Source organism: Rhinopithecus roxellana, chromosome 11, assembly GCF_007565055.1.
Source record: "Rhinopithecus roxellana isolate Shanxi Qingling chromosome 11, ASM756505v1, whole genome shotgun sequence".
Lineage (NCBI taxonomy): Eukaryota > Metazoa > Chordata > Mammalia > Primates > Cercopithecidae > Rhinopithecus > Rhinopithecus roxellana.
Genome location: NC_044559.1, coordinates 138,459,192 through 138,485,199, shown reverse-complemented (window position 1 = coordinate 138,485,199; position 26,008 = coordinate 138,459,192). Strand labels below are relative to the sequence as shown.

Below are 26,008 nucleotides of genomic sequence, written 5' to 3'. Positions count from 1 at the left end.
CGGCCACTTCCGGCGCGCGCGAGGAAATGAGACCGCCGCGCGCCCGCGGCCCCGCCCAGGAAGCTCCGCTACTGGCAGCTGGGTGCCGATTCATCACCGACGTGTTAAAGTATCTGTGTGTGTGCCTCCAAAAACCGTTTGTGTAGGCAGCAGAATGCCCGAGGCAGGAAACCGCTCCGGCCTGCAGGCGCCACTGCCCGGACTCGTGGACCGCAGCGCTGTCCCTGTCCGGGAGCCGATCCTGGGAGCCCGAGCGGGGCTGCGGGGCCTGCGTGGCAGCCGAGCCGAGGACTTCGGGCCCCGGGGCTGTGGAACGTACTTTGGCGCTGGGCCGCCAGCAGCCGTGGGCGTATCACAGCATTTCCCTGGAGGAGTTCCCTGATCTGTTAAAGGAGGGAGTTGAGGCGGACACGCTGGGAAATGGCTTCGAGCTCACACACTGATTTTCGTGAGTGGGAAGAGAAGCCCTTTTCTAGGCGTCTTCCATGCCACTGCGTGTTCCAGGGTCCTCTCCGGGCACTCTGTCTCCCACGCCACCCCGAGCACGGCCTAAGCGGGCGAGCGAAGGCGCGGCAGCGCCGAGAGCCGGCTCTAGTGGGCGCCGGGCGCGTCACCGCGGGCTGGCGGGGGAGGGGACGCTGGGAAGCCCTCCAGAAAGAGGAGCCGCCACCGAGCAAATTCCCATCTGCCACGCACAGCTGAGCCTCTCACTCCGCCGCCAGCATTGTTTTCTTTGTCCTCCTAGTCCTACAAACGCTGGGTTTCCTTTCTCATTCATGGACTTGTTTTCTCTCTGGATACGTCTTAGTACTCCTACCCTGTGTCCGCACGTCTGGCACACGCGCGGCGGGCGCTGCCTGAATCCCCGAATCCTCCCAAGCACCTGTGCAGCGGCTACAGCCCTCAGCTAGCGGCGAGCAGACTGAAGCCGCAGGGTCAGGGTTAGTTGCCACATGTTTTAAATTGCTCTTCGAATCTTCCATTAGAATTGTTTTTATTTATTTATTCATCTATTTTTTGATACAGGGTCCCGCTCCGTCGCCCAGGCTGGAGTGCAGTGGAGCCATCACTGCTCACTGCAGCCTCCCCACCTCGGACTCCAGAGATCCTCCCGCCTCAATTTCCCGAGTAGCTGGGACCACAGGTGCATGGGACCACAGGTGCATGCCACCACGCCCGGCTAACTTTTAGGTTTGTTTTTTTTTTTGGTAGAGATGGGGCCTCCCTGTGTTGCCTAGACTAGCCTTGAACTACTGGGTTCAAGCGATCTTCCAGCTTCGGCCTCCCAAAGTGCCGGCATTACAGGCATGAGTCACCCCGTCTGGCAGTTGTTTTTAAACTGAGGTTCTCGCATCAATGGATTTACGTTGTTACTTTTTAATGATTTTTTTAAGTAGCCAAATACTAATGTATGTAATTTGTGGAGAGAAGATAATGCATGATTCAAATTATGTGGCTGATCATGAGTGATACACTGGGATATAGTTGTAAAATAAGTAGTTCCCCTAGGGAAAATATTAAAGTACAACTGTGTTGGGCTTAATATCAGAAAAAATGTAATTAAAAACATTTCCTCTTCCTCCCAACGACTTCCAATCTGATACTTAAAAAAAAAAAAAAAAAAAAAAAAACTATAAAAAGTTTCCCATCCCTTTCGGGCCTTTTAAATTTCTACCAAAAGCAAGTGATGCTGGCTGATTCCCCTGCTATAGCAAGTTGTGAATAAATAGCCTTTGCTGGTTTCCACAGTTTTCCTGGTGATCCCATGGTAAGTCTGTACTGCTTGTACCTGAGGTCCCCAGGCTTCCAACCGTTGTGCCACCCAGAGGCCCCTCATGCCTCCATGTTCTCGGCCTATCAAGTGCACCGATGTGGTCAGCACTAGGGCTAACCTCACTCTTCGTGGAGGTCTCTGGCTTATTCTCAGTTTTGTACTCTGGTTGTTACTGATTCTCATTTGTCTGGCATCTCTAGTGGAATCAGGCCATTCTTTTTCATCCCTTTTCACTGTATTTTGTGTTAGTGTTTAGTGTTGTGCTGTCAAAAAGTGCTGCTTGTCATAAGGAAACCATAGGAAAAGACACAGGCATGGGGCTCATAAGCCTCTTATTTGAGCCAGCCTCGCAGCCCATGAGTTAGCAGTTCTCATCACACCGGCCCTACTTGGACAAACTTTGCTGTGGGTTTCCGGTAAAACTGAATGAGGTTCTTCCATCTCACTTTCATGTCCTGAGAGACACAAACATTCCATTTCTTGCCAGCCTCACCACCCAGCATTGATGGTGTTGTCTAAGTTTAAATCTTCTCCTCCTCCAGGAAAAACTCCTGCTTCTTACATATACTCTCTTAACAATTCCAATTCTCATGCCCATCTCTGAAAAGCATTAACTTCACCAAGGTTGATTTGGTGAAGATCTTATTTGGAGAACATCTAACTTGAACAAAATTGCTCATTTGAGAGATACCTTAGAAATGAAAGGCAGGCCGGGCGCGGTGGCTCTTGCCTGTAATTCCAGCACTTTGGGAGGCCGAGACGGGCAGATCACAAGGTCAGGAGATCAAGACCATCCTGGCTAACCCAGTGAAACCCCGTCTCTACTAAAAAATACAAAAAACTAGCCAGGCCAGGTGGCGGGCACCTGTAGTCCCAGCTACTCTGGAGGCTGAGGTAGGAGAATGGCGTGAACCTGGGAGGCGGAGCTTGCAGTGAGCTGAGATCGCACCACTGCACTCCAACCTGGGTGACAGAGTGAGACTCCCTCTCAAAAAACAAACAAACAAAAAAAGAAATGAAAGAGAATAAGATTTCTCAGGCCCAGTGAGCAGCCTTTTTTGATTGGTAGTCAGAGGTCTCCAAATGATATTCTGATTCAAAAGTGCTTCCCTGAAAGACTCTTTGGCTAAAGCTAATGAGCGATTTGGCAAATTTAAGCAGCAACAACCTAGACTCATTTTCCTAGTAAATCCTTCTCCTGCTTGTCATCCATTTGCTTCCCTAATACAGCTCTCCCTCTTCTCCCCCTTATCCTTCTGATCTCTTTCCTTCCACACATCTGTCCACACTTCCCTTCTCTTTCTCTTGTCCAGATCCCTGCCCTTTCACAACAACCCTCCTATGACCCCAGAATGCCAGCTGCCTCTCTGAAGGCCTATCCCTCCATGAGCCCCATATACAGACAACTGTGGAATTTAAACCTTAGACCCAAGCTAAATTAATAACCAAAATTAAGGATTTCCCCAAACCCGGGCAAGATCAGCAACTATTCATAAAATAATTAAAAATACTTTGGCCAGGCACTATGGCTCACACCTGTAATCCCATCATTTTGGAAGGTGAATCAGCAAGGACTGCCTGAGCCTACAAGTTCGAGACCAGCCTGAGCAACATAGTGAGATCTCCACCTCTATGGAAAACAACAACAACAACAAAAACCCAGGCATGGTGGTGTGTGCCTGTAGTCTTAGCTACTCGAGAGGCTCAGATGGGAAGATCACTTGAGTCCAGGAGGTCGAGGCTGCAGTGAGCTGTGATTGCACCACTGCACTCTAGCCTTGGTGGCAGAGCAAGACCCTATCTCAAAAAAAGTGGCTGGGGAAGCATGTGACCCAGTGTTACCTAACCCATATCAACTTGTACACACATTGACCAGAACCTTGCATGCTAAATCCTGAATGGCAAAAGTTGACCAGACTCCCCCAAAAGGGATCCTAGGATCGCACCGTCCACAATAAAACTGAGAGTTAACAAAGAGGCTCAAAACAGGGCAAAGTCTTCTAAAAGCCATACCTCAAACATCCCCCCCACAAAAAAAAGGTTAGACCATAATCCAGTGTCATGCAAATAAAAAAAAAAAATGAACCTACAGTATGTTTTTTGGGATAGGCTAGAAAATACATTGTACCATTTGGGAGTCTAGAAATTAACCCTTTCATTGCTTGTTTTCAAGGAGCTAAACCTGAAATTGGAGACCTAATCAAAAACAGAAATGAGAATGGGAAATAACCCCTTAACCTGAACTACAACACCTGGCAGACATTTTAAAAGTGCTTTAGAACAAAAATAAGACAGGACTCAAAATTAACTTGTGGCCCTGCCGATCAAACTGCTGGGTGGCCCCTACCCAACCAGTCAGCTACTGACAAGGGCAATTATAGATACTGTAAACAGAAGGGACACTGGGAAAAAAGATTGTTCAATCTTGCAAAACAAAAATCAAGACAAAAAGAAAAATCCCTCACTTCAGATCAATGAGGTGCACTGGGGAAAGGAAAAGCACCAGTATCCTGCAATACCTTTAAACACCTGCCACGCATTAACCATACATACAAATGGTGCGTTGGTTTTCCTAGGATTGCTGTAATGATTTACCACAAACTGGTTGGTGTAAAACTACAAAAACCGTAACATCACCCTTGGTTATTCAGCACTCTAACTGGGGAGTCACTGACTCATTGTTTATGCAAACAGTCAGAGCAATGTTCTCATCTGTGGGAATCCTGTTGTCATAAACTTATCATTAACCCTGGCAGAAGTCATTAGCAATGCCACTTCTTCACTAGATGGGGCACCTATCAGTCTCAACTCATTGGCATGAGTAGTGATGGACAGTCTCATTGCTGTAGATTTCTTGTTGGTTGGTGAAGGCCTCTGCCACTGCCAATACTGCACCTGGACCAGTGAAACAGAAAGGTAGAACAGGCCACAGATCACCTTGAGGCAAAAGCTATTTGGCTTTCTAAGGTTGATCCTCATGGCCTATATGGGATTTGCTCTTTGCCTGCATTGGTCAGCTGAGGTTTGCGTTCTAAGCGTGTCATAGGGACAGTTGCTCTTGTTTCTGTCATAGTGGTCCTGATGTTGTTCCACTGCATCCCATTCTTGTCAAATGAGCACTATGATGCTACAACAACAGAAGGATCAAGATCTCACAGTACAGTTAACCGGAAAGACAACTGAATAATCTCTGAGCAGTGAAGAGCTGGATCTCTAGACTTCCTTGAGTCGGCCAACCTTTTACAAACAAGAAAATGACCAAGAAGGGGTACTGAGAGACTGAACATGCAAACAGACAATGGCCAGACCACATATGGCCAGAGGATTTGGATCAGATTCTCTGCAGAACTAGCCAGGAAGTTAAACCATAGCCTCTGCAACAATTATCCCAGAATGGTTAGAACTTGGTCAGGATCTACAAGCTTCCCTATTTTTTGCCCTCTGAACTAAACAGAGAAAGCCACCTGTGTCCCCCAAACCAGTCACATAAGAGGCCCTCCTGGTTAGCTGCCTCCAGCTTCCCCAGGCCAACAAGCCCCAATCACAGCATCCCCGAAGCCTTCTCCTCACTCTCCCCACCTTTTTTACTGTAAGGCTTTCCCACTCCTCTGCCTGCCTTGAGTGTCTGTCTTAAGTGATGCTGGCCCACTCTCTTGCTATAGCAAGTTCAGAACCAATGGCTCCTGTGGGTTCTCATATGGGTAGCCTTTGCTTGTTTCTACAAAGTTAAAGATTATAGGTAATTGTGTGAATATCCCTTTAAAAATAGTGTCCAACCACACTTCCTCTACTTTTTCCAGTGACTATCTTGTGAGACACTAGAGCTCTTCCATCCTTGGTGTCATTCCTATTTTTAGAAATCATTTGCTATGATCTTACTTTTCTTCCCAGACACTGAAGTCCCTCAAACCCTCAGTATGCTCCTTTACCATGGGGTTCTAAGCAATCTAAGAGCTTCAGGCCCTGTGGCCAGAGTCTTTAGGAAAATTCTCAAGCTCTTGAAAACTCCCAGAAGAAAGGCACAAAATACGGAGCAAGGCACACGCCCTAGGGAGAGTGGGTGCTGCCTGGCTCCCTGCAGTCCTCTGACCAAAGTCTCTTGCCCCCAGAGACCCCTTCTTCCATGGGAGAGTACAGAAAAGGATTGATGTGCAGGTGAGAAAATCGAGCAGCCAAGAAACAGGTTGCTCTGATTCTGTTTACATTGACAAAAATACACAAAAACTTGAATGTTTTAAAAGAATTTCGTATTTTTATTCAAGAAATCGACAGTCTGCATGGTAAATATTGTCTGTGTATGAAATATCAAACTTGTTTCCTTCTTAAACAATGAAAAATGATTTTTTTAAGTTTAGAATTCACTTACCTTGCTTGCCAGCCAGCACATTTTTAGCTTGAACTGCTCAGTGTCATCTGAGAGGATGCAGGTTTATGATCTCTCTTAGTGTGGTAGTCACAGTGGCTGGGGTAGTCTTAGACCACAAGCTCCCTCCATGCTGAACTTCACATTTCTGCAGCCCCCACAGTGAGATGTGCCCCCATAAAGGATCCCCTGCCCGGGGTCTAACTGAGAGATCTCACTTGGCCAGGTCCTGTGATTTAACACCTCAGAGACATCTGCAAAAATACCTGGTCACTTGACACAGCACTCAAATTTGTAGTTGCAAAGATAAAATGTGATTTCTCCAGGGTGTTTAGAGTGTTTGCCTCCTTAACTCCTGGGAGCAGCCTGCCCTAACAGCCCTCAGACGGCCACTACCTGACCTCAGCAGCAGGACACAGTAGTGGCCCCACGCTGAAAAGTTCTCTACACATAGGTTCTTAAGACCTCAGCTAAGATGATCCTTCCTGAGTCCCAGTTCCCTGAAGAGGTGGGAGACGCTACACAGTTTCGGTCAAGGCTGCTGCCGTGGAGAAGGGACAGGGCCACAGCAGGCAGCCCTGGCAGAGAGGGTGCTTTCTCTGCAGGCGCGCAAGCCTAGGACACGCACCTGGAGCATCTTCATGTGGAAGATGCCAGGGCCCACACACACTGCGGCATGCACCCTGCAGACCCACCTTTCCACCTTTTTCAGGGCCACAAAGGTTAGGATTCCCTAGGACTTCCTAGAACCACCCCCCAGTTGTGAGGACCACTAAACACAGGCGAACCTCAGAGATACTGTTTCAGACCACCCCGGTAAAGCAAAGAAGATTGAAGATCCTAAATAAGTGAGCCACACAAGTTTCTTGGTTTCCCAGTGCATATAAAAGTTACACTTACACTGTACTGGAGTCTGTTAAGTATGTGACAGCACTATGTCTAAAAAACAATGTACATACCTTGGTTTGAAGATACTTTTATTGCTCAACAGTACTGATAGAGAGACATGAAATGAGTGTGGGTTGTTGGAAGAATGGCCCTGATAGACTCCTGATGATTCAGTGTTGCCAAAAAATTTCAATTTGTGAAAAACGCAATAAAGCAAAGAGCGATAAAACAAGGTGTGCCAGACGCTATGTGTAAATGCACCGGAGGCAGGGAGAGGCACTACTAACTGCTCCACCTGCCTGCGGGAGAGGCTTTCTTAAAGTTAGAAATTGTGCTTTCCCTTCAAAATTTCTTTTGCATGTGAAGTATTTGTTCAAGCCCTGTTCTCAGGCACATTTCGGCTAGATTTCTGACCACATAAGCTGGCCTTGTGGTGGGAAGAAATCCTTCGTGAAGGTTGGCAGAAAATGTGTTTCTAGGGGAAAATAAAACAGTAAACATACACACTCAGATAGTCCTAATGTAGAGTCTACATTGGGGTGGCTTTTAGTATTAACTTTTCTTGGCATAGATTTCTACTTTCAGAGGTAAAGGCCATAGCAAACAGCTGGCTCTGGAGATTACGTTCACTTCCAGCTCCTGTGGTCCAGGTTGAAGGAGGAAGCCGTGAGCAGACACAGGCACCCATGGCTGGGAGGCGGGGCCTCATGGGCCTGGGGCAGGCACTGGGCCAGGTGTGCAAAGGCCTGTGTGTACACCACCTGGCAAGGCATGCAAAGGCCCACGTGTACACACATGTATGCGTGTGACACAGGCCCTTGCCATCTGATACAATGTAATCACAGATGAGACTGATGTTGACAACAACTCCCATTTGCCCACTGACCCACCAGCTCCATGCCCAGCATGAGAAGCTCAGAGAATTCCTTGGGGAAGACATAAACAGAAGCAGTGAGTGTGTCAGGCTTCATGGTGGTCAGGATAGCATTTTCCCTCACACTTCTAATGGCCTTCCTCAGGACTCGGCATTTTATATTCTCTCACACACTCTAAGGCCAACTTCAAAAGATCAGCAACAAGCAAATTGCTAGAGAACTGTGAAGACCTAAACTCAATGCTGGCTGCTGCTTTGTTCTAGGGATCAACACCTTAAGGAAGGGATTCCTTGAACAGTGGAATTAGCTGAGTTTTTCAGTTTCTATCAATGTGCCTATTCACATGCAAATGTACCAGATATACCAGCGATATCACGGGAGCCCCTAGTCCTCGACCACTACTGATGCCTCAGTGGTTATCATGATAGAATTCTTTGTGACATTTTAAATATTTAAAACGATAGATTTCTGATTTTGTAGTTTCCGTACAATATTTAAAACACCAGAAACTACAAAATCAGAAATCTGTTTTCAACTAGAATGTTAAAAAGAAAAAAAAAGGTTACACATTTTACGATACATGATTTTATTTACACAACTGATTTTCTTAGTCACCTTGATTACAAAAAAAGGAACACGGTCTGGTTTAATGACCTTTCATAAATAGATTTTACAAATTTTAATAACTGACAGATTGCTACTTAATACTCAGTAATACTTAATACTTAGTAACTTCTGCATATATGTGTATGAAAATTCCAATAGAGCTAATAAGGATGGGGACTTTTATAACTCAGGAATAGACAATTAGGTTATTGGTCAAGGATAAATTCCCCATCACTGGGTCAGCTGTTTAGACCTGGAGTTGTTACCCTCCTGAGAACAAACCTGTTGCAGCAATTCACACTTACTGTGTAGGCATTTTTAATAATTTGAGAGAGTTTATTCTTATTTCTGCATTTAGTAGGCTATCATTAAGCATATCTGAAAACCAAGTTTACCATGTCTATAGATATTTGTAAAAGAACTTATCACAGTGTATCTGAAGAACAGCCCAAATTAGAGCCAGGTTAGGTGTCCAACAAGCATTTTTCAAACTCTCCCTCTGGGTGTGTGCACACACACCATAACGCTCTATTACACATGCATCCAAGCCTTGGCCTCACAAAATGCCATAATTTTGCTGTTTTTGTGAAATGCATATATAAAATACAGTATTTGAATGAGACTATTTTAAGTCCCATCAGTGCTTTTAGTCTGAAGAGCAGGCAGTGTTTTGGTAATCCGACTCTTTCTGCAAAGTTACAGTGCTGACGACACAGCCAGGAGAGCTGCTGGGACTTCCCAGAAGCTGCCCCCACAAGACTGGAGGAGCGTTGTGCGTCTATGACCACAAACAAGCAATGAAGAAAGAAGCTTATGAGTCATGGTCAGAATCTAATAAACAGACATGTCTTGTAGCAGCATTAAATTACAAACACAGGAAGAACTGATCCATGGGCCTTTCACACAGGCTCTATAAGAGCCAAATACCATCTTTTTCACATCAGAATTGTAATCAGAGGTGTAGTAATCCTTTGTCATTGTCATTGCTACTTCTAACACAGATAGTTAGCCTGCCCCTTTATGAGTAAGTTGATAAGATTCAAATTAAAGTGAGTACAAGCCCTATCTGCTCCTAACAGGTCAGAGGAGCCACTGCTTTTGCCTCTACTTGGCTATGGGGTGTGCTGCAGGCTGGTGGCAGGTGGGATTCACAGCAGCAAAGCCTTTGCTGTCAGCAGTCCTGGGACTCCAACAGCCCCCTTTCTTCACACTGTTCTCATCAGGGGTAGTGGTTGCTTGGTGCCGAACATATGAGGATGATGTGGTGGGCCCGGGGGACAAATGTGTCTTGTGAGCCCTCTTCCCTGATACCACCATCCACACAGCAAAGATGGCATCAAATCTCTCCATTGTGCTAAATCTAGGAATCATCTTAATCATAATGAAAACCAAATGTCTTCCGAAGAAAAGGTTGCATGATTAAAAAAAATCATTCTCAAGATCTCGAATGCTGAGCCCAGGCCCATCCTCGGGTCCCCTCTGCCCCTCCAGCCCTGGAGGGGCATTGACACTACCCCCAGGTCCTCCCAGGCTCTCATTCTGAACAAGGACAAGTCATCTGGGCCAGCATTTTTCCTATTGCCTTTTGTGTGTGTGTGCTTCATGTTTAAACTTTTTTGCCTTGTTTGGCGGCAACCAGAAAAATCCAACAGTTCAGGTCCAATTTCATACACCAGGTAGTAAGCAGTGGACCCACACATGTGAACACAGAACGTTGGCGGTCACTGATGGACACAGACCAATACCAGGCGCTGCTGGGCACTGAAGAGAAAGGAATGCTTAACCACTAAGACTCAGAGCTCTTATCCGGTGTGGCATGTCTGCTAGGAGGGAAAATCACCGGCTATCGGAAGTAAAACCACCTTGGAAGTTAAAACAAACTACCAAAAACGAGTCTGCCGCCTGGGAACTGAACATGGCTTGGCCAATGTGACGTTCACAAAGAAAGGGCCGGTAGACTTTCCATTCTCAGCATGTTTCTTCCCCTTGTGAGTTCATTACCTTTCACAAAGAAATGTTAACTATCAAACGTGTCCATTAATTTTGCCGCTGAGGGTGAAAGCATCCAGTTAGCATATACACTATCATTTGCATATCTTGGAAACCCAGTGTTAGTGCCATCAGCTCTCGTGAGTGGTACAGGACTCTCTCCAGGCCAGTTCGGGTCTGACATGCCTAAAAATGAAAACAGATCATTTGTTCTGCACTGAAGAACCAAAACTTCAAGTGCAGACAGTAAGGCCTTGGCAAAACTCCCTTTGATGTTCAAACCAAACTCACGGTTTCTGTGCCAATTATATTAATGGTTTTGTGCTTCAGGTTTCCAAAAACACTGTTATCGTTAAGGGAAATATCACGTGCTCTCTTGGTAAATGTAACTTAATAGACACTACCAATTTTGACTTTTATGAGCTTGAGACTCTCAAATCTGATGTATATTTGTCAAACTGCTTAACTTTTTCTAAGGCAGTGTAGGGCAACAGCACACTGCTACACTCAATGGCTTACTGCAGCGGGAACGTTCTATAAAACGTTCTCTAACATAAAGGAGGCACTCGTCTGTTGTCTTGAGCCTACAACGGAGAAGAGGACCTTCCAAATCGAGGGCGCACGCGGGCCAGCCTCATAGCATCGTCAGCACAAATGGAGTGTGGCACTAGACACAAAGCCAGTGAGGAGTCAGTGAGTCAGGAGGCATGCAAAAGGAACCGTCTCAGCTTGAAAAAATGCTTGAAACTCCAAGATTTCAAACAACCAATGATGAAGTTAGGAAACAGAAAAAAATTTCAAGTATTTAATTGAAGACAAAAGAAGGAGTTTTGGCAAGAACCATATTTACTGTCCATTGCAAGACCACAGCACCACAGACTATGTTCTTTCAAAAAGCAACTGCTCCGGCTTTAGCACTGACTTCATAAGTGACAACTGTCCTGAAGGTGGGTAAGGCAAAGGATGTGAAAACAGCAGTGGGGGTGTGTCCTCCCAGGGCCAGCCAGCTCCTGCAATCTCACTGCCCCGGATTGAGGACATGCAACTGGGACTGGGGCTGAGGCTTGGCCAGTGGCCGCTTGCCAGTCCCAGGTGGCCTCTGAGAGGCACCCGTCTGCCCAGGAGGGGTCTGGGGGAACCTGGCTGTGTTCCCAGTGCAGGGTGGGTGCTGCTGGCAGCTCCTTTCTCAACTGAATACCTCCCCAGATTTGTAAATTTATCCACGTAGTTAAAGTAGAAGTACTATGACTTGATTCCCACCCTAGAAATGCCTTATTCAGCCTGTTCTTGGTCTCCCCTGAGAGTTCTGCCCTGATCTGTTTTTTCCTCTACCATCCTAAGTTGCTGGGCGATGTGGTAATTACACTTATTTTCACATCCTTTTAGAAAAACATAGTTGCAAAAATGCCTAAATGTAAACTGGATGCAAAGTCAGACATTTACAAATAAAAAGGTTCAGAGCAAGACTTTGGTTTTGTTCAGACCAGAAATATTTTTAAAAAGCATCACAGAGAGGAAGGATAGTGCAGAGGGGACAGCGGTGCTAGAATCTAGTAAATGCATGGGAAATTCTACCATAGAGTTTGTTTTCAATCCATGTGGAAGGGAGGGCTCGAGGGAGGGGGGCATTATTACAGTCCACCAGGGGTGTCTCCTCCTCTGAGAGGCCGTCGTCATAAAGCAGGGAGTCGGACGGAGTGGACGCCGCAAGGTCCAAGTAGTCCTGGAAGAGAGAGATGGCCGGTCACTCCACGCCATGCGCCACGACTAGACACAACTCAGGTCCCCCGCCGCCCTCAGGGCAGAGGCTCTGGCTGTGTCTCCACCTCACACCAATCTCCTGGCCTCTCCGAGACCAGGGCCAGGCTGCGCTAAGCTCCCAGGACTCCTGGCTAGCCTGGTCCTGCTCTGAGGTCCCCCTGGGTGTTGTCTATTCTGTCTCTTCCCCTGGAAAGTCACCTCCCTGGGGACAGAAATGTGCTCCCTCAGGGTCCTATCTCCAGGGCCTGGAGGGCAGCCCTGGGGGATGCCTCATTCAGCCGCCCCGGCCCAACTCGGAGACGGGTGGCAGGGAACCGGCCCGCTGACAAACCCTTGGGCTCTGGGGGAGCCCACTGCAGCCACATGCCAGGATGCAGCCCCAGCCTGCAGGATGTTTTCCAGCTTTCCCCAAGGATCCCTGTCATCTAGAACATCACATCAGGGCTAAGACTTCTGAAATCTGACAGTGCTGTCAGGGTGCACATGACCCTGCTACAGGCACAGGCTCCCCAGCACGAGGGGCCACTTGCATCTACTCCTTTCAATGCCCAGCTTGAATGTGCACAGAGGGGCCCAGTGTTTTCCTGGCTGTTTCTCAGCACTGTTCTAGGAAGGCCAGCACCAGTGATCACTTCTGTTTAGAACCACCCTGCATTTTCAGGACTTGGCGTTTTCATCCAAGCGAGACAGTGATGTGAAGCGTTCCTACGGGGTCCTAGGTCCTGCATCCTGCTATCCAAGTCTGAAGAAGTGACAATTCAGTAAATGTGCCAATGTTAAGACAAGGTCTGTGTGTAAACCCCGTGAGGACAGGGCTGTGCTGGTCTTGTTTATTTGGATTCCCAGCCTCTGAGACACAGTACGGGTCCTAGCAGCTGCCTGATGAAACTGGTTGAAAATGTGTAGAACTCACAAACTGTACTTCCAGGCATGCGGGCTAACTCTGGTCACCCCCCAATAAGCTTTGTTTTGCCTACATTTGGCTCTGGGAAATTTAAATGAATTGTTAACAATAAAAACTGGGAGACAACATAAACCTCGTAAAATTCAGAAGACCCGGTCCATTCCTGGCTCCTTTCTCTGCAGGCCACAAGTACTCCAGCAAGGAACCTTTTGGAGGGGCCTGGCTGTTTGCCACAGTCTCCACTGTTCCTTACTCACTGCCCTCCCCCAGCCGGGCTCCCCTCTGGGCATCTGAATTTTGGGCACTTGCTTCAACTCGAGTTTCTCATTTTCCATTATGGAAAACAATTTTTTTTGGCTTTGGAATATTTTCCTCCCATGCCTGTCTGTAGAGAGCTCTTCCTAAATGTCAAGAATCTTGGTTTCTTCATGACTTGAAAAGAAGCCCAAGCAGCCTGGCCTGAGAAGGGTTCAGTCTGCTGTCTGCACGCAGGGGAGAGCATGACTGTCTCTCTCTGCACAATCCCACTGTGGCCTCACACTGGGAACTCTGAGGGCTAAAACCACTGCCTGGGGTGAGGCTGGAGTCTCCCATGCCACTTTCAGCTTGTGGGAAATGGCCCCAGGCACTCACTCTGCTTTTAACCATCATCTTCTCCAGGTCTTTGCTGATGTCCGCAAACACCGGCCTTTTGTCTGGCTCCTGCTTCCAGCACTGCAGCATCAGGCGGTACCTGGTGGGAAGAGCAGACAGGCCAATGTGACCCAAGCAAGGCCAGGTCTCGGAAGGACAGCCCACCACAGTCACTGCACCCTGCCCTGCACCCTGGGCCCAGTGTGCTCTGTCTCCAACCCCAAAGCTATTTCTGCATCGCTGACATCTCCTCTGAGCCTTGCTGGGACTGGGGCAGGGCCTATCTGCAGGATCTCAGCCTGTGGGCCACTGTGCTCAGTCTCCCAGAGCTGTGGTCCAGAATCCTATAGGCTTCCCTTCCCTCCAAGGGAGATTCATTTTTACTTCCCTTGCAAAGACACTGGTAAACAGCTCACTGGATATTATGCCTGCTCTGGCAGCTAAGTGATAAGTGCCAGTCCTTAAAACTCTCAAGAAGGATGAATTGACTGAGGGCTTTTAATTGTGGAGACAGACAAACAAGAACCTTTGGCAATCACACATCTGTCCTGCACCATCCTTGCTTGCCTGGGTGCCCAGGCAGACCGCAGTGCTCCAACTGGCCACCAGCTGGGGGCCCAGGGAGGCGGTGCCTGGCTTCTTGGCCCAGGATGCCTCCTCCACGCCCCACTCTATGGAATGCATGGACCAAGCATCTCTGCCTCTGGGCAGCCCTTTCTCATCTGTTTTTGGCCTGGTTTCTAAGACCATCTCTCCCAGCCCTTTCTCATCTGTTTTTGGCCTGGTTTCTAAGACCATCTCTCCCGAGAGTGTAAAGGCTTCAACCTCTCAGGTTGCAGCCCAGGCTGCCCCTGCCTGGTTCTGCACCTCCACTCAGGCACTCCTTAACACGTGCCCCCTGGGCCATTTGGAATTACCAGCTCCTCCCCAAGTGTCGTGCTGGGACAGCTCTCAGCCCTCGAGCTTGTATTGCACCAGTCCCTGCTCTCGCTCATTTTTATAAGACCCCCTAGCAAGCCCACCAGCCCTCAGCAGGGTAGGACTCCCAGCATCTACGGCAACACCCAAGGATGGCTCTCTAACCTCTGCCCTGCCCATTCCCCACCCCCAACTTCTCCTGGTTTCTCCTGGGGCTGCTCTGGATGGGGAGGGAATGCACACAGGTGTCCCCTCCCTTCCCAAGTGAGGCTGCGCCAAAGCCAGTCCCCACTCACATCTCCTCGCTGCAGTTGTCTGGCCTCTCCATCCGGTGGCCGGTCTTCAGAAGGTTGAAGAGCCGCTCAGGAGGAATCCCAGGATAGGGGTTGCCCCCTAGGGTCACGATCTCCCACAGCAGGACACCGAAAGACCATCTGCAGAGAGTGAGGGGACCAGTGAGTGGCTCCACCTGGCCCTCACGGTACCCTCCGGGGGGCCCAGATGTCCATCCCCACCGCCAAGCACCTGCTGACCCTGTCGGCCCCAAGCACAGATGCTCACAGATGTCAGCCTGGGTCTGGTTGCTCAGATGGATGTAGTATGAAGGTGCGGAAGGGCTGCCTGCCTGCCTGGCCCCTACTCCATGAAGCTGAAGTCCCTGCCCAAGCCACTCCCATCGGAGCAGCCACACCCACAAGGGGCACATGAGGTCTGGCACTTAAAGGGGTGAGAATGCAGACCACCAGACTCAGAGTGCCTTGTATAGTTCTTTCACCGTTTCTATGTGTTTGGAAAATTTCATAAAATCTTAGAAGGAAAAAAGCTATAGAAAAACATTTTAACTGTGAAGGAAAACTTGCTGTGCAATGGGAACCATATCATATCACAAAACAGCATCGCATGAGCCCATTTAGGGCAATAAAAAGCATACATGTGCACACCACAGAGCACACCAGAGGGCAGCCAGAGGTCACTGTGTGGTGTGGTTCAGTGACATTCAGTCTCTGCTTTATGCTTTTCTCTGCCTTTTCCAACTAGCCTACACTCAGCTTATGTAATTGGGAAGCTGTTGTCCAAATGGTTGCTCACAGCCCACAGTATTTAAGATGTACGTGTTGGCCGGGTGTGGTGGCTCACGCCTGTAATCCCAACACTTTGGGAGGCTGAGGTGGGTGGATCATTTGAGGTCAGGATTCGAGACCAGCATGACCAACATGGTGAAACCCCGTCCCTACTAAAAAATACAAAAAAATGAGCCAGGAGAGGTGGCACATGCCTGTAATCCCAGCTACTCAGGAGGCTGAGGCACAGGAATCGCTTGAACTCAGGAGGTGGAGGTTGCAGTGAGCCAGTATTGTGCCACTGCACTCCAACCTGGGTGACAGAGTGAGACCCTATCCTCCCACCAAAAAAAAAAAGAGATGCACATCACACCTCTGCTGACTGTAGAACACTTTAGAGGCAAGAATCCTGTGTTTTGAAAGCCATCAGCTCTTGTCATTGGACCTGAATAATGAATTTTTGGCTTTCACGTTTGAGCAGTTTGGGGCACACCAATCTATAAACTCACACAAGGCCATCTTCAGGTGGAGTCCCCAAGCTCCACTTGTGGGTGAGGGCAAGTCACTGGGCGCTCTGCCTGAGCCCAAAGCCCTACTCAGGACCACAGGAGGGTAACTGCTGGGCTGGGCCTATGAGTCACCAAGGGGCCCAGAGGGAGGCATGGGGCTGGCAAGGGCGGGGGAGGCTGGGTTACCGGCCACCTGCTCTGCTCTCATGCTCCACTGGAGCTTTCAGAACTGCAGCCCGGCCTGGCCCAGCCATTCGCCTCATGAATACATCATGAAGTGCCCTCAGTGAGGGGGTCATTGTGGAGGGCTGACACTGCAGACAGGTGCTCAGGGCCAGTGCAATTCCCTGGCCAAACTGCATGGATGGGCGTCATGGCCCGACTACACGTATAAGGGTGTTTCTGTAACCCCCACCCCAAGAGAGCAACACCCACACTTACACATCACTTTGGGTGGTGTAGATATGATCAAAAAGGGACTCAATTGCCATCCATTTAACTGGAATCCGACCCTAAGAGGGGATGGAAGAAAGACATTTAAGTTACTCTGACGCCTAGGAAGGAGGGGTGAAGGAAAAGGCCAGGCCCTATCCCTGAGCTTTCAGCAGCCAGAGTGCTGTAGACACTCCTGGGCACAGAGCTGGCCACACACAGCTTTGAAGGGGCCAGAGCTCCAGCCTGAACCTCCTGGGGATTGCTGAGATGCTGGCGGGAGTCAGCTGCCCGCCCACAGCCACACAGGGCCAGTTTGTCACATGACACAGGCCTGCTGGTGGTGTAGAGCAGTGCTTCCCTATGCATGGGCCTGGAACTCCTCCAGCAAGATCTCTCCTAGGGTTCTGAGGGCCAATGTATTTGGGAAACCAACATCTAGCATTTCCATGTTGGGCACTTTGCCAGTAGCTACCACACTGAAGGAGCCTTGAGGGAAGGGATTTGTCTATGTGCCTTCAGGGAGGCTGTTTTTTCTCTCTTACTGTATTGCAGGGTGCTTTTAGTATCTCTGAATGAGTGCCCCCAGCCTCCTACATCCCTCATCATGCTGGGGTCTGACCTAACAAATCCTTTCCAGGGTAACTTGAGAAACAGCTTCTCCACAGACAAGCCTGAAGGTGCAAGTCCATTTTTAAAATGTGTGCCTTAGGTTGTATCACAACATTACTGTCACTTCTTTTACTTAAACACATTAGGGATTTATGTCCTTAGTGCACTGTGGCTGTCTTGGTAGCAGTGTGTGACAGTGCAGCCTGCACACCTTGTGCAGGAATGCCTTCAGCTTCTCTCCCTGGAGGACCAGTACATCAACAGGAAGGCTGTGTCCACACATACCACAGGGCCCGGGCCAACCCCTACCCCTTCCCCTGCAGCAGTTCTGAGATCTGCTGTCACAAGGGAAACCCCAGAAGAAACTGAACAGCTCACAACCCCTGGCAACACAAATGACTTTTCCAGACCCCTCAGAGCAAAGCTGAATCACAGGAAGTTGCCTTTTGTGTGTTGTGTGTGTGTTTTCTTCTTCTTTTTTGAGCAGGGTCTGCTCTGAACGTCTGGGTAGCATGGCCTTTGAGTAGCCCCCTGAACTTCACCTGCCTGGGCTGCCACTGGGAGGCTGCAGGAGAGGGGCTGACGTGGGCAGAAAAACTAAGAAGGCCAAGGCAGTTGTCCTGGGACTAGGACCACGGTAGGGAACCAGGTGTCCTCAAGGGTGCCCACTGCCTGTTTCATAGCCTTGGACAAAGCTGGGCTGCGTTTCTGGAACCTGTCCAGGGGGTTCCTATGCCTCTAAACTCACCTAGCCCAGCATCCAAGGCCCTTGTGCAGGAGAAGCCTCACTTGTAAAGCAATACATTTCTTTCTGCAAAGAATGACAATCCTGCTAATTTCATCCCACCCTTCTTTGAGGAAAGAGCTAAGGTCACATCAGAACGGTGACCTTTATTCTGCAGAAGAGGACTGTTAGTTCCGCAGCATGAGGTGGCCTCTGAAAAGTGTGGCAAGGGCCTCAGTCAGTGCTGCAGGGGAGGGGTGCCCTCGAGGCCCTGGAGGAGAAGGACATGCCAGAGGCTGAGCGGAGTTCTAACTGGGTCCTTGGGGACCCAGGGTCAGAAAGATTTGGGGTGAGGGCTATAAAAAACTTAGGGTTCCACAAATCTTCGGTATCTTTCCTAGGTGTCCCAAGGGCACTGCCCGCCCTGTGGTGCAGCTGGGATCTCCGGGAGCCCCGCCTCACCCCCAGGACTGGGCACCTTGCTCCTCTTCACGTAGGAATCCTCTTCATAAACATCTCGGGACAGGCCGAAATCCGAAATCTTCATCTTCCGCCCCTCAGCTACCAGGATGTTTCTGGCTGCCAAGTCCCGATGAACGAGCTGCGAGGAAAAACAGCACAAATCCTCAGGCCATGGCCCGGCGGCAGCAGTCACTGGCTCAGCCTGGTTTGACCAGCAGAGGGGTAGGGTGTGGCCCGGGTAGTGGCCTGGTGAGACCTGGGCCGGGGGTGTGGCATGGCAGGGGCGTGGTGGGGTCAGGGTGTGGCATGGCAGGGGCGTGGCGAGTTAGAGCGTGGCATGGTGGGGGCGTGGCAGGCCAGGATGTGGGTGGCAGGGACATGGTGAGTCAGGGTGTGGCCTGACCGGGGCCAGCTGGGTGCACAGCCATATGCACGCACCTTCATCTCGGCCAGGTACTGCATCCCCCGTGAGATCTGCCAGGCAAATGAGATGAGGTCGCCCATGGTGAGGGCCCGCTCGTCTGGGTGGTCCAGGGAGCTGGAGTTGCGGCTGCCTCCACTGCCCAGGTAGCCGGGCCCCACCTTGCGGCTCTCACGGAGGAAGCCCCGCAGGGAGCCGTACTTGGCGTACTCCACAATGAGGAGGAGCGGGCCTGGGGGTGGAGAAAGGCGGCCCTGGGCGTGCGGGTCAGGCAGCTCCGGTCTTTCGGGAGCCGGGGTGGGAGGCTGCAGGACCCCCAGGCCCAGCCACCTAACGAGTAAGGGGGCAGACACAGCCCTGCCTCGGGCAGTATAGCTGCAGCTCCGTGGAGAGCGAAGACCTTGAAGTCTCAGTTCTCTCTTGAACCACTTGCTCTCTGCCTCCTGCTGCTCGTGTGGGCGCCTCCTTCTAGAGATGCCTGAGGCAGGCGACACTGCCCTGGGAGGCACCCCTCCCTGATACTAGGACCCCATGCCTTTTTGCCTCCTGGGACCTGCCCCAGTGCAGGCTGGGGGTGCTGATGGAGGCAGAAACCTGCGCAGATGCAAGGGTTCCCGCCTGGCGCTGGGCTCTGCACGCAGCCTGCTCCCTGTTCCTGCCTGTCCTGCCCCAGGCCCAGCCTCCAACTCTACTGGTGCTGACCAGAGTGCCTACTGCACGCTCCCGGTGTTTCCCTATCCCTCTCGCACACACCCGCACATGCATGCTGGGAAGCCCCTGAGCAGCACGGTGTTTGGAAAACCAACAAACCAGGCTGGTCTCCTGGATCTTTATCTGAGAAATGGTGACAAAGCTCCTGTCACGCAGGGTGGGGTTGGGGTCACCTGAGGTCACAGCACACCTAGTGCCCTGTGGTACCCAGGGTACCCTAGTACCCAGGATGCACTGTCCATTCCTAGAGCTCCCTGCACCGCGGGCTCAGCCCGGAACTGGGTGAGGACACATGGCAATGTCACACCAGAGACCTCTGAGTAGCCCTCTGGGCCCAGGGAGTGCCGCTAGCACGGGGCCCCTCTGATGGGAAGTGCCCACTAAGCCCGTGGACTCAGCTAGACACAAGCTCCAGGCTGGGGCCTGAGTCAGGCTTTCAGAAAGAGGGAGAATAGGAAACAGGGCAGGAGCAGTCGGGAAAGGGAGAAAGAGGGAGAAGAGGGCTGTATGGAGCCCCCAGCCTGGGTGCTGTGGTTGCCCACCTCACCCTGCAGCTCGCCTTACCATCCTGGCTGCAGGCACCATACAATTTGATGACATGTGGGTGGTTGACCTGCTTCAGGAGGTTGAACTCTGACAGCAGGTCTCGCAGCTCACTCGGGGAGGCGTTCTCTGAAATGCAGCACAGAGCAGGTTGCAAACGATCCCTCCTGGAAGCCCCTTCCATGACCATACCGGTCAGGATGGACCAGCATTGCCTTGCCCAAGTTCAGACAGAGAGGCCTGCAAGGACGATGCTGCTTGAGGCTTCTCCCAGCCTTTGGGGTCAGTGGACAGGGGCTTCATCCGCCCTGAGGAAGAAGCACCCTGAGGAGCCAGCATCCACACATGTCAGATCTTTCCCCAGTGTCCCAGGGCTGGGCCACCTGTGTATGTGGCATTATGTTCCTGTAGTCGTCTTTAGAAGACAGTGGTCCACAGAAATCCCCCTCCTTAATCCTTCTGGAAAGGTGAGGGGACTCCCCCAGGTACCCACGCCGATTTGTGGGAAGAAGCCCTGGAGAAGCTGGAGAGCCATGAAAGAGGTCCACACACCGCGACCAGGCTCCCCGTTTCCCACTCCTGTCTGAGATGGCCAGCCTGGAGCCTAGGCATCTCCCGTGCTGCTGATGTATCCATCACGCATGCATGTCAGCAGCTCAAACTCCGTTAGTTACCAAGAAGACCCACATTAGCACCTGAGATAAAGCAGTGTTACCAGTGCACTGAACACCTGACATTCTGGCTTATTCTTAATGAACAGCATGATTCCCCCAGAGAGTCTAACTGTAGAGGCATGATGGAAAGAGGACGAGGCACCACAGGGGTGGCCTGCCCAGCACATGCGTCCCGAGGGTGGCCAGTGCTGTCCTGGAATGCCCAGCAGGTGCCTGGGCCTGAAGGTATTCCAAGAGTCAGAGCACATGGTTAAGCCATCCCTCCCAGGTCAGCTGTCCCACTGCCCAGCTGTGCCGTGCCACCTCCTCTGTCCTGAAGGATTGTCTGGAAGGGAGAGGACAGTTGGGAGTCGGGGCCCCAGGACCCCTTGGATCAGATGTGGGTGGCCTGGGGCTGTGCATGGCTGAAGGAAATCCAAGGGTCTCCCCGTACCCCTGGAGAGTCCAGGGTTTTACTGGCTTGGAGGTGAACCCAGTCTGAGGGGCTGGGTAGGCATCTGGAAGCACCCTGTGCTGTGCAGCCCCCAACTACTGCAAATAATTCTTGTGTACACCAACTACTCTCTCTCACTGCCATTCAGCCTGGCTGTCCACAGGGCTGGGGCCTGGCCACAGAAGAGGGGGCCACTCAGTGCAGTCACCAGCCTCAGACATGCATGCCTGTGTGGGTAAGTGCATGTGTCCATCAAGAGCCAAACTTGTGGCATGACTGGGCATGCAAGCGAGATAGGCCCATGGGGGTCTCTTGAGATTGAGGGCCAGTCCTTACTGGTGGTCTCTTCACCAGGACCCCAAGAGACACTGGGCTGAGAGGAATGAATGGGGTAGACTGGAGTGAAGACAGCTATCAGCTCAAAACCAAAGGGCTTTTTAAATGTTTAAAGCTTAGATCTTCAGTGGCACTGGCACAGCAGCACCTCTAGAGCCTTCCAGGGAGAACAAAGTCCTCGCTCTGCTTCTCTAGGCCCAAGTGGCCCATGGGAGGGGTCCCCCAACTGCAGCCGCTCTAAAACAGCAATGGGGGCTCTTTGGGGTCCCATGCTGGGCAGGAGGGGCCTCACTCCGCCCCCTCGCCCCAGAAACTCCCCCAGGTGCACTGTGCCTGTGCCTGGCAGGTACCTTTCAGCATCTTCACGGCCACTGTGGTGTACCCTGCTCTGCCTTTCAGACGGAAGGCCGTTGCCTTGACCACTTTTCCAAATTCACCTTCTCCTAGAGTTTTTCCAAGAACCAAGTTCTTCCGAGGGAATTCCCACTTTGGATCCTCCTATGTTGGAAATGAGGGAAGTGGGAGAAGAGGGGAGAAAAGTGTAAGGATGACAGGGGAGGAAGAAGGCAAGACCCTTAAAGGAGCCCCCATGGACAAGTTCCAATGTGCAGAGAACCAGCTGTCATCTGAGCCAGAGGCAATGCTGCCTGTCTCTGTCCAGGGCAGGACCCCACAGCCAGGTCCCTGAGAGCTGCTACATGACAGGTATGGTCACAGCATGGCTTGGACTCAGTACTCTGACCGTCTCTGGCTCTTGGTCTACTGTCTCCCCTGACCCCTGCCCCAGGACTAAATGAGCACTGGCCCAGCCCAGGACCTCCGGCTACAGTGGAAGTGTTCAGGGCAACTTCTCTACATAGCCATCCCTGCAAAGAAAGGCGCCACCATGTTCTGCCTCCAAGTGTGGAACCACTGCTCCTCCAGGGCTGCCACCTGCCCTCACGCACCCATTTACTCTGCCTGCTGGCACCACCACCCTGCCCTCCCATCAAAGTTCTATCCACACATCGGGCCCACTTGGGACTGCTTTGGATGCCTTCCCAGACCCCCACCCCCAGTGCTTGAACTCTGACCAGGGAGGCCAAAGCCTGCCAGGATCCAGGAACCCTCCCCTGATGTGCCAGCTATGGGCATCTGTCACCCGAGGTCTCCTGCACCTGGGCTGTCCTGGTCTGGTCCCCATATTCCCTGGGAAGCCACAGTCAAGGTCAATGTCAACATCGCCATGACTTCCCTGCGGCTGTCACCTCCACAGCTGGCACTGGAAACCCGTTTACCACACTCCAGAGACTGCAGTAAGCACATGAGGGCGACATCAACCTGATCCTCTCAAAAACTGAGGTTGAGTCACGGGTCCAAGACCTGGTGCTGATGAGTGTGACTCTGGAGCTGATTGCGGTTAGGGTGGTGGTCTCTGCCAGCAGCAGCCCAGACCAGGGCGGCCTTCCTGGGCAGCCTCGCACAAACCCGCTGGGTTTATGAAGGACTCTGGAGGCTCATCCTAGAGCCCTGCCGTGAGAGTAAGCTGCGGCCAGGCCAGGACGGGGACCACCAACTAGGAAAGCTGGTGGGGAAGCGGCAGTGGCCACATCTGGGAAGGCCTTCTTGGCCCACACCCTTACCGAGGGCTGGGTGTTGCCTGAACGGAGGCTCCAGGGCCAAGGCCTCAGGCTGAGCTGTGCTATGGGATGTGGCCCCTCCCAGGAATCCCAGGTCACCTCCCAGCCTGAGATGGGAACTGCCAGGGCCCTGTGGCCACTGGGTATTCAGCTTCCTCCCTGGAGGCTCCTGCTGAGGAGGTATTCATGCCACCATAAGCTGCATGGCTCACCGTTCACTCACACCCTTGGCTCTGAGCCTCTTTTCCTCCCAGAACGAGGCTTGGCTTCCAGCGCCCTGGACAGTGCTAGTGGGGACACTGAAGGGGCAGGCCACCACCAGAAGAGGGCAGAAGCACCACACAGCAGGCCTGGCCGGGACAGGGGGGCTCCAGGCTGCTCAGCACAGCCTGGGGGCTCTGAGCAGCACACGCAGACCTGCAGGCCAGGCACCCCAGAGAGGCACCCCCCTCTGATTTCAGTGTCCCTCCGTCCACACTGCTGCTCCCCTGCCCAATGCTGCGACCCTGACCACTGCCTCTCACCTGGATGGGAACAGCACCTCATCATAGTCCCACCCCACAGACTGTCCCCACACAGCACCCTACGGAAATAGGGGCAGAGCACGGGCCTCATCTGCCCAGCGTTGGCAGTCCCTCACGGGATGGCCTCCTCTCCCCAGCTGGCCTCCCTCCCTGCAAGGCATCTGGGGAGGGCAGGCAGTCTTCCCTGCCCCATGGGGACCCTCACCGGGATCTTGAAGGCATCCACAGAGACCTGGTTCTCCATGGAGTCGAGCGAGGGCCGGCGGGCGCCGGAAGAGGAGTAGCTGACCGGGAAGGCCTGGGCGGGCCTCCGAAAGGTCATCTCAGCTGAGGGGATGGGTGGCTTGTGGGCAAACTTGTGGTAGCGGTGGATGCAGAAGGCAGACAGCAGCACCGAAACGATGAAGGAGAAGAGGACGGCGGCTGCAATCACCGTGCGGCACAGCTCGTCGCACAGTGGATCTGTGGGTGGGGACGGTGTGAGGCTCCAGGCCCAGAGGCTCGGCACCACTGGGTACAGGCTGCGCATGCTCCACCGCATGGCTCTCCAGGCAACCGTGTTCACACCAGTGGGGAAGGGGCCGTGAAGGTGTGGGAAGGCCTGAGAACACCCCATCGGGCATGGGTACTGCCATTTACTGCCCCCTCCTAGACTACTATTGCCCTCTTACAGATGGTGACAGAGGCTCAGAGAGGCTGAGCAGCCTGCCAAGGTCACACAGCAGAGGCTATGCTCACTACACCAGCTGGCACTGGAGGGCTGGCAGGGGAGGTCAAAATTTTCCTCTGTTCCAAATGTCTTTGGCATTTTCTTTATGAAAATGCTAAGTGGCTCATGACATAGAGCTATATCATACCGGAAAACTCAATACCAGAAACGTGTCCCTGTGCTCAGGCAGAACCGCATCCCTGAGTGTAGTCAGTGTGGCTGTGCCACCCACCATACTTGTTGACCTTGAAATGTGTTCCTGGGTGGGTCCCAGATGCATGGTCACAGGGACAGTGACTTGTCAGCCTGACAAGCTGTTTGGTGGAAGAACTGCTTTTCTGGCCTGTTTATCATAGAACTTAGGGCCAGAGGACACTTTATAGGGGCCCTGGCCCCTCTCCTGGGTTGCACCAATGGAGTAACAGAGGCCCAGAGGGAGGGAGGGAAGTCTCATGGGGCCCACTCGCCTCCCAGCAATTTCCTCCCTTGTTGGGACCTTAGATGTGCTGTTGAGACCTCCATGGGCCCAGGAGGTGGTGGTGGTCCTGGCTGCCACCCACTCACCCTGGATGTCTTCGGGCTCGCAGAAGCACTTCTCCTCCTCAGGGAAGCAGTTGCAGGTGCCATAGCCAGCTTTAATCCCCCGGGGCTCCCCGGGCTCATGCCCGCCGACAATGCTGCCCCCTGAGGGCAGATGTAGCCCACTCAGCCCCCTGGGGTGTCTGACCACTGCAGGCCCCCATATTTCGAGGACAGTGTCCCAAGGAGCCCCCTCCCCAACTGGTGTCGCAAGCATAGGCCCAGGGAGGCCAGGCGCCCAGCAGCTTGGCTCAGTCGGGCAGGGTTCGGTCACAGTGCCTTTCTGAAGCCATGGGTGAAGCCAGGCCCCCTCCTAACATTTCATCTGAACAAACGACTCTGCCTTCAAAACTGGAGCCTGGTGGCCTGACCAGCACATTGCAGGGTCCCTTGTCTAGCTCAGGGCCACACTTTCCCTGTCAGTGTCCCTACTAACCATTCTCTGCTTCTGAAATCTGTGTGTGCCAATTTCTGGGGCCTCAGCAGGGACCTGGACAGTCTGTGTGTCCCTGCCTCCCCCCGCCCCTGACCCTCCCTGCTCCCTCCCCATGGCCAGGGTGACGCTGAAATGCACAGGAGGCACAGCTTGATGCATAAAACTGACAGCCCTGGCAACTCTGGCTGAAGTGCATGTGGGATCCAGGTTTCCCCTACTATCTCCTACCTGTTCCCATGCCCTCATTAAACCCTGCTTACGGAGGCAGTCCTGGGGGCAAATGTTGATGTCTTGGGTCTCCACGACATCGCAGTGGCCATCGGGGCAAGTCTTGGTGCTGGGAGAGCAGGTGGAGAAGTTCCTGGTGATCCCTGCACAGGACACACAGCAGTCTGTCACCCACGTGGGAGCCCCACTACACGCCCCCACCACCTCCTAGGCCGATCCTGCCCCTCCAGGGAGGAGCAAATGGAGCCCTGAGCAGGGAAACACCACACATAGAGCCTTGCCAG

At 52.0% G+C, this 26,008-nt stretch overlaps 1 protein-coding gene across 2 annotated transcripts in view; it reads right to left on the bottom strand.

The window, feature by feature from the left end:
* Positions 1-8,469: 8,469 nt before the first annotated feature.
* Positions 8,470-26,008, bottom strand: part of RET (ret proto-oncogene) — a 52,916-nt gene continuing 35,377 nt past the window's right edge. Inside the window, exons 9-20 of one of the 2 annotated variants that reach the window (XM_030940798.1) lie at positions 25,757-25,867; positions 25,046-25,165; positions 23,978-24,234; positions 21,980-22,127; positions 20,208-20,315; positions 18,950-19,164; positions 18,528-18,650; positions 16,723-16,793; positions 15,008-15,145; positions 13,794-13,893; positions 12,071-12,218; positions 8,470-10,681 (exon numbers count right to left, since the gene is read on the bottom strand). In XM_030940798.1, the coding sequence (XP_030796658.1) occupies positions 10,524-10,681; positions 12,071-12,218; positions 13,794-13,893; positions 15,008-15,145; positions 16,723-16,793; positions 18,528-18,650; positions 18,950-19,164; positions 20,208-20,315; positions 21,980-22,127; positions 23,978-24,234; positions 25,046-25,165; positions 25,757-25,867 (1,697 nt within the window). In that variant the 3' untranslated portion in view covers positions 8,470-10,523. Of the gene's footprint in view, positions 10,682-11,287; positions 12,219-13,793; positions 13,894-15,007; positions 15,146-16,722; positions 16,794-18,527; positions 18,651-18,949; positions 19,165-20,207; positions 20,316-21,979; positions 22,128-23,977; positions 24,235-25,045; positions 25,166-25,756; positions 25,868-26,008 lie in introns of those variants that run through there. The other variant, XM_030940799.1, reaches the window with a different exon arrangement.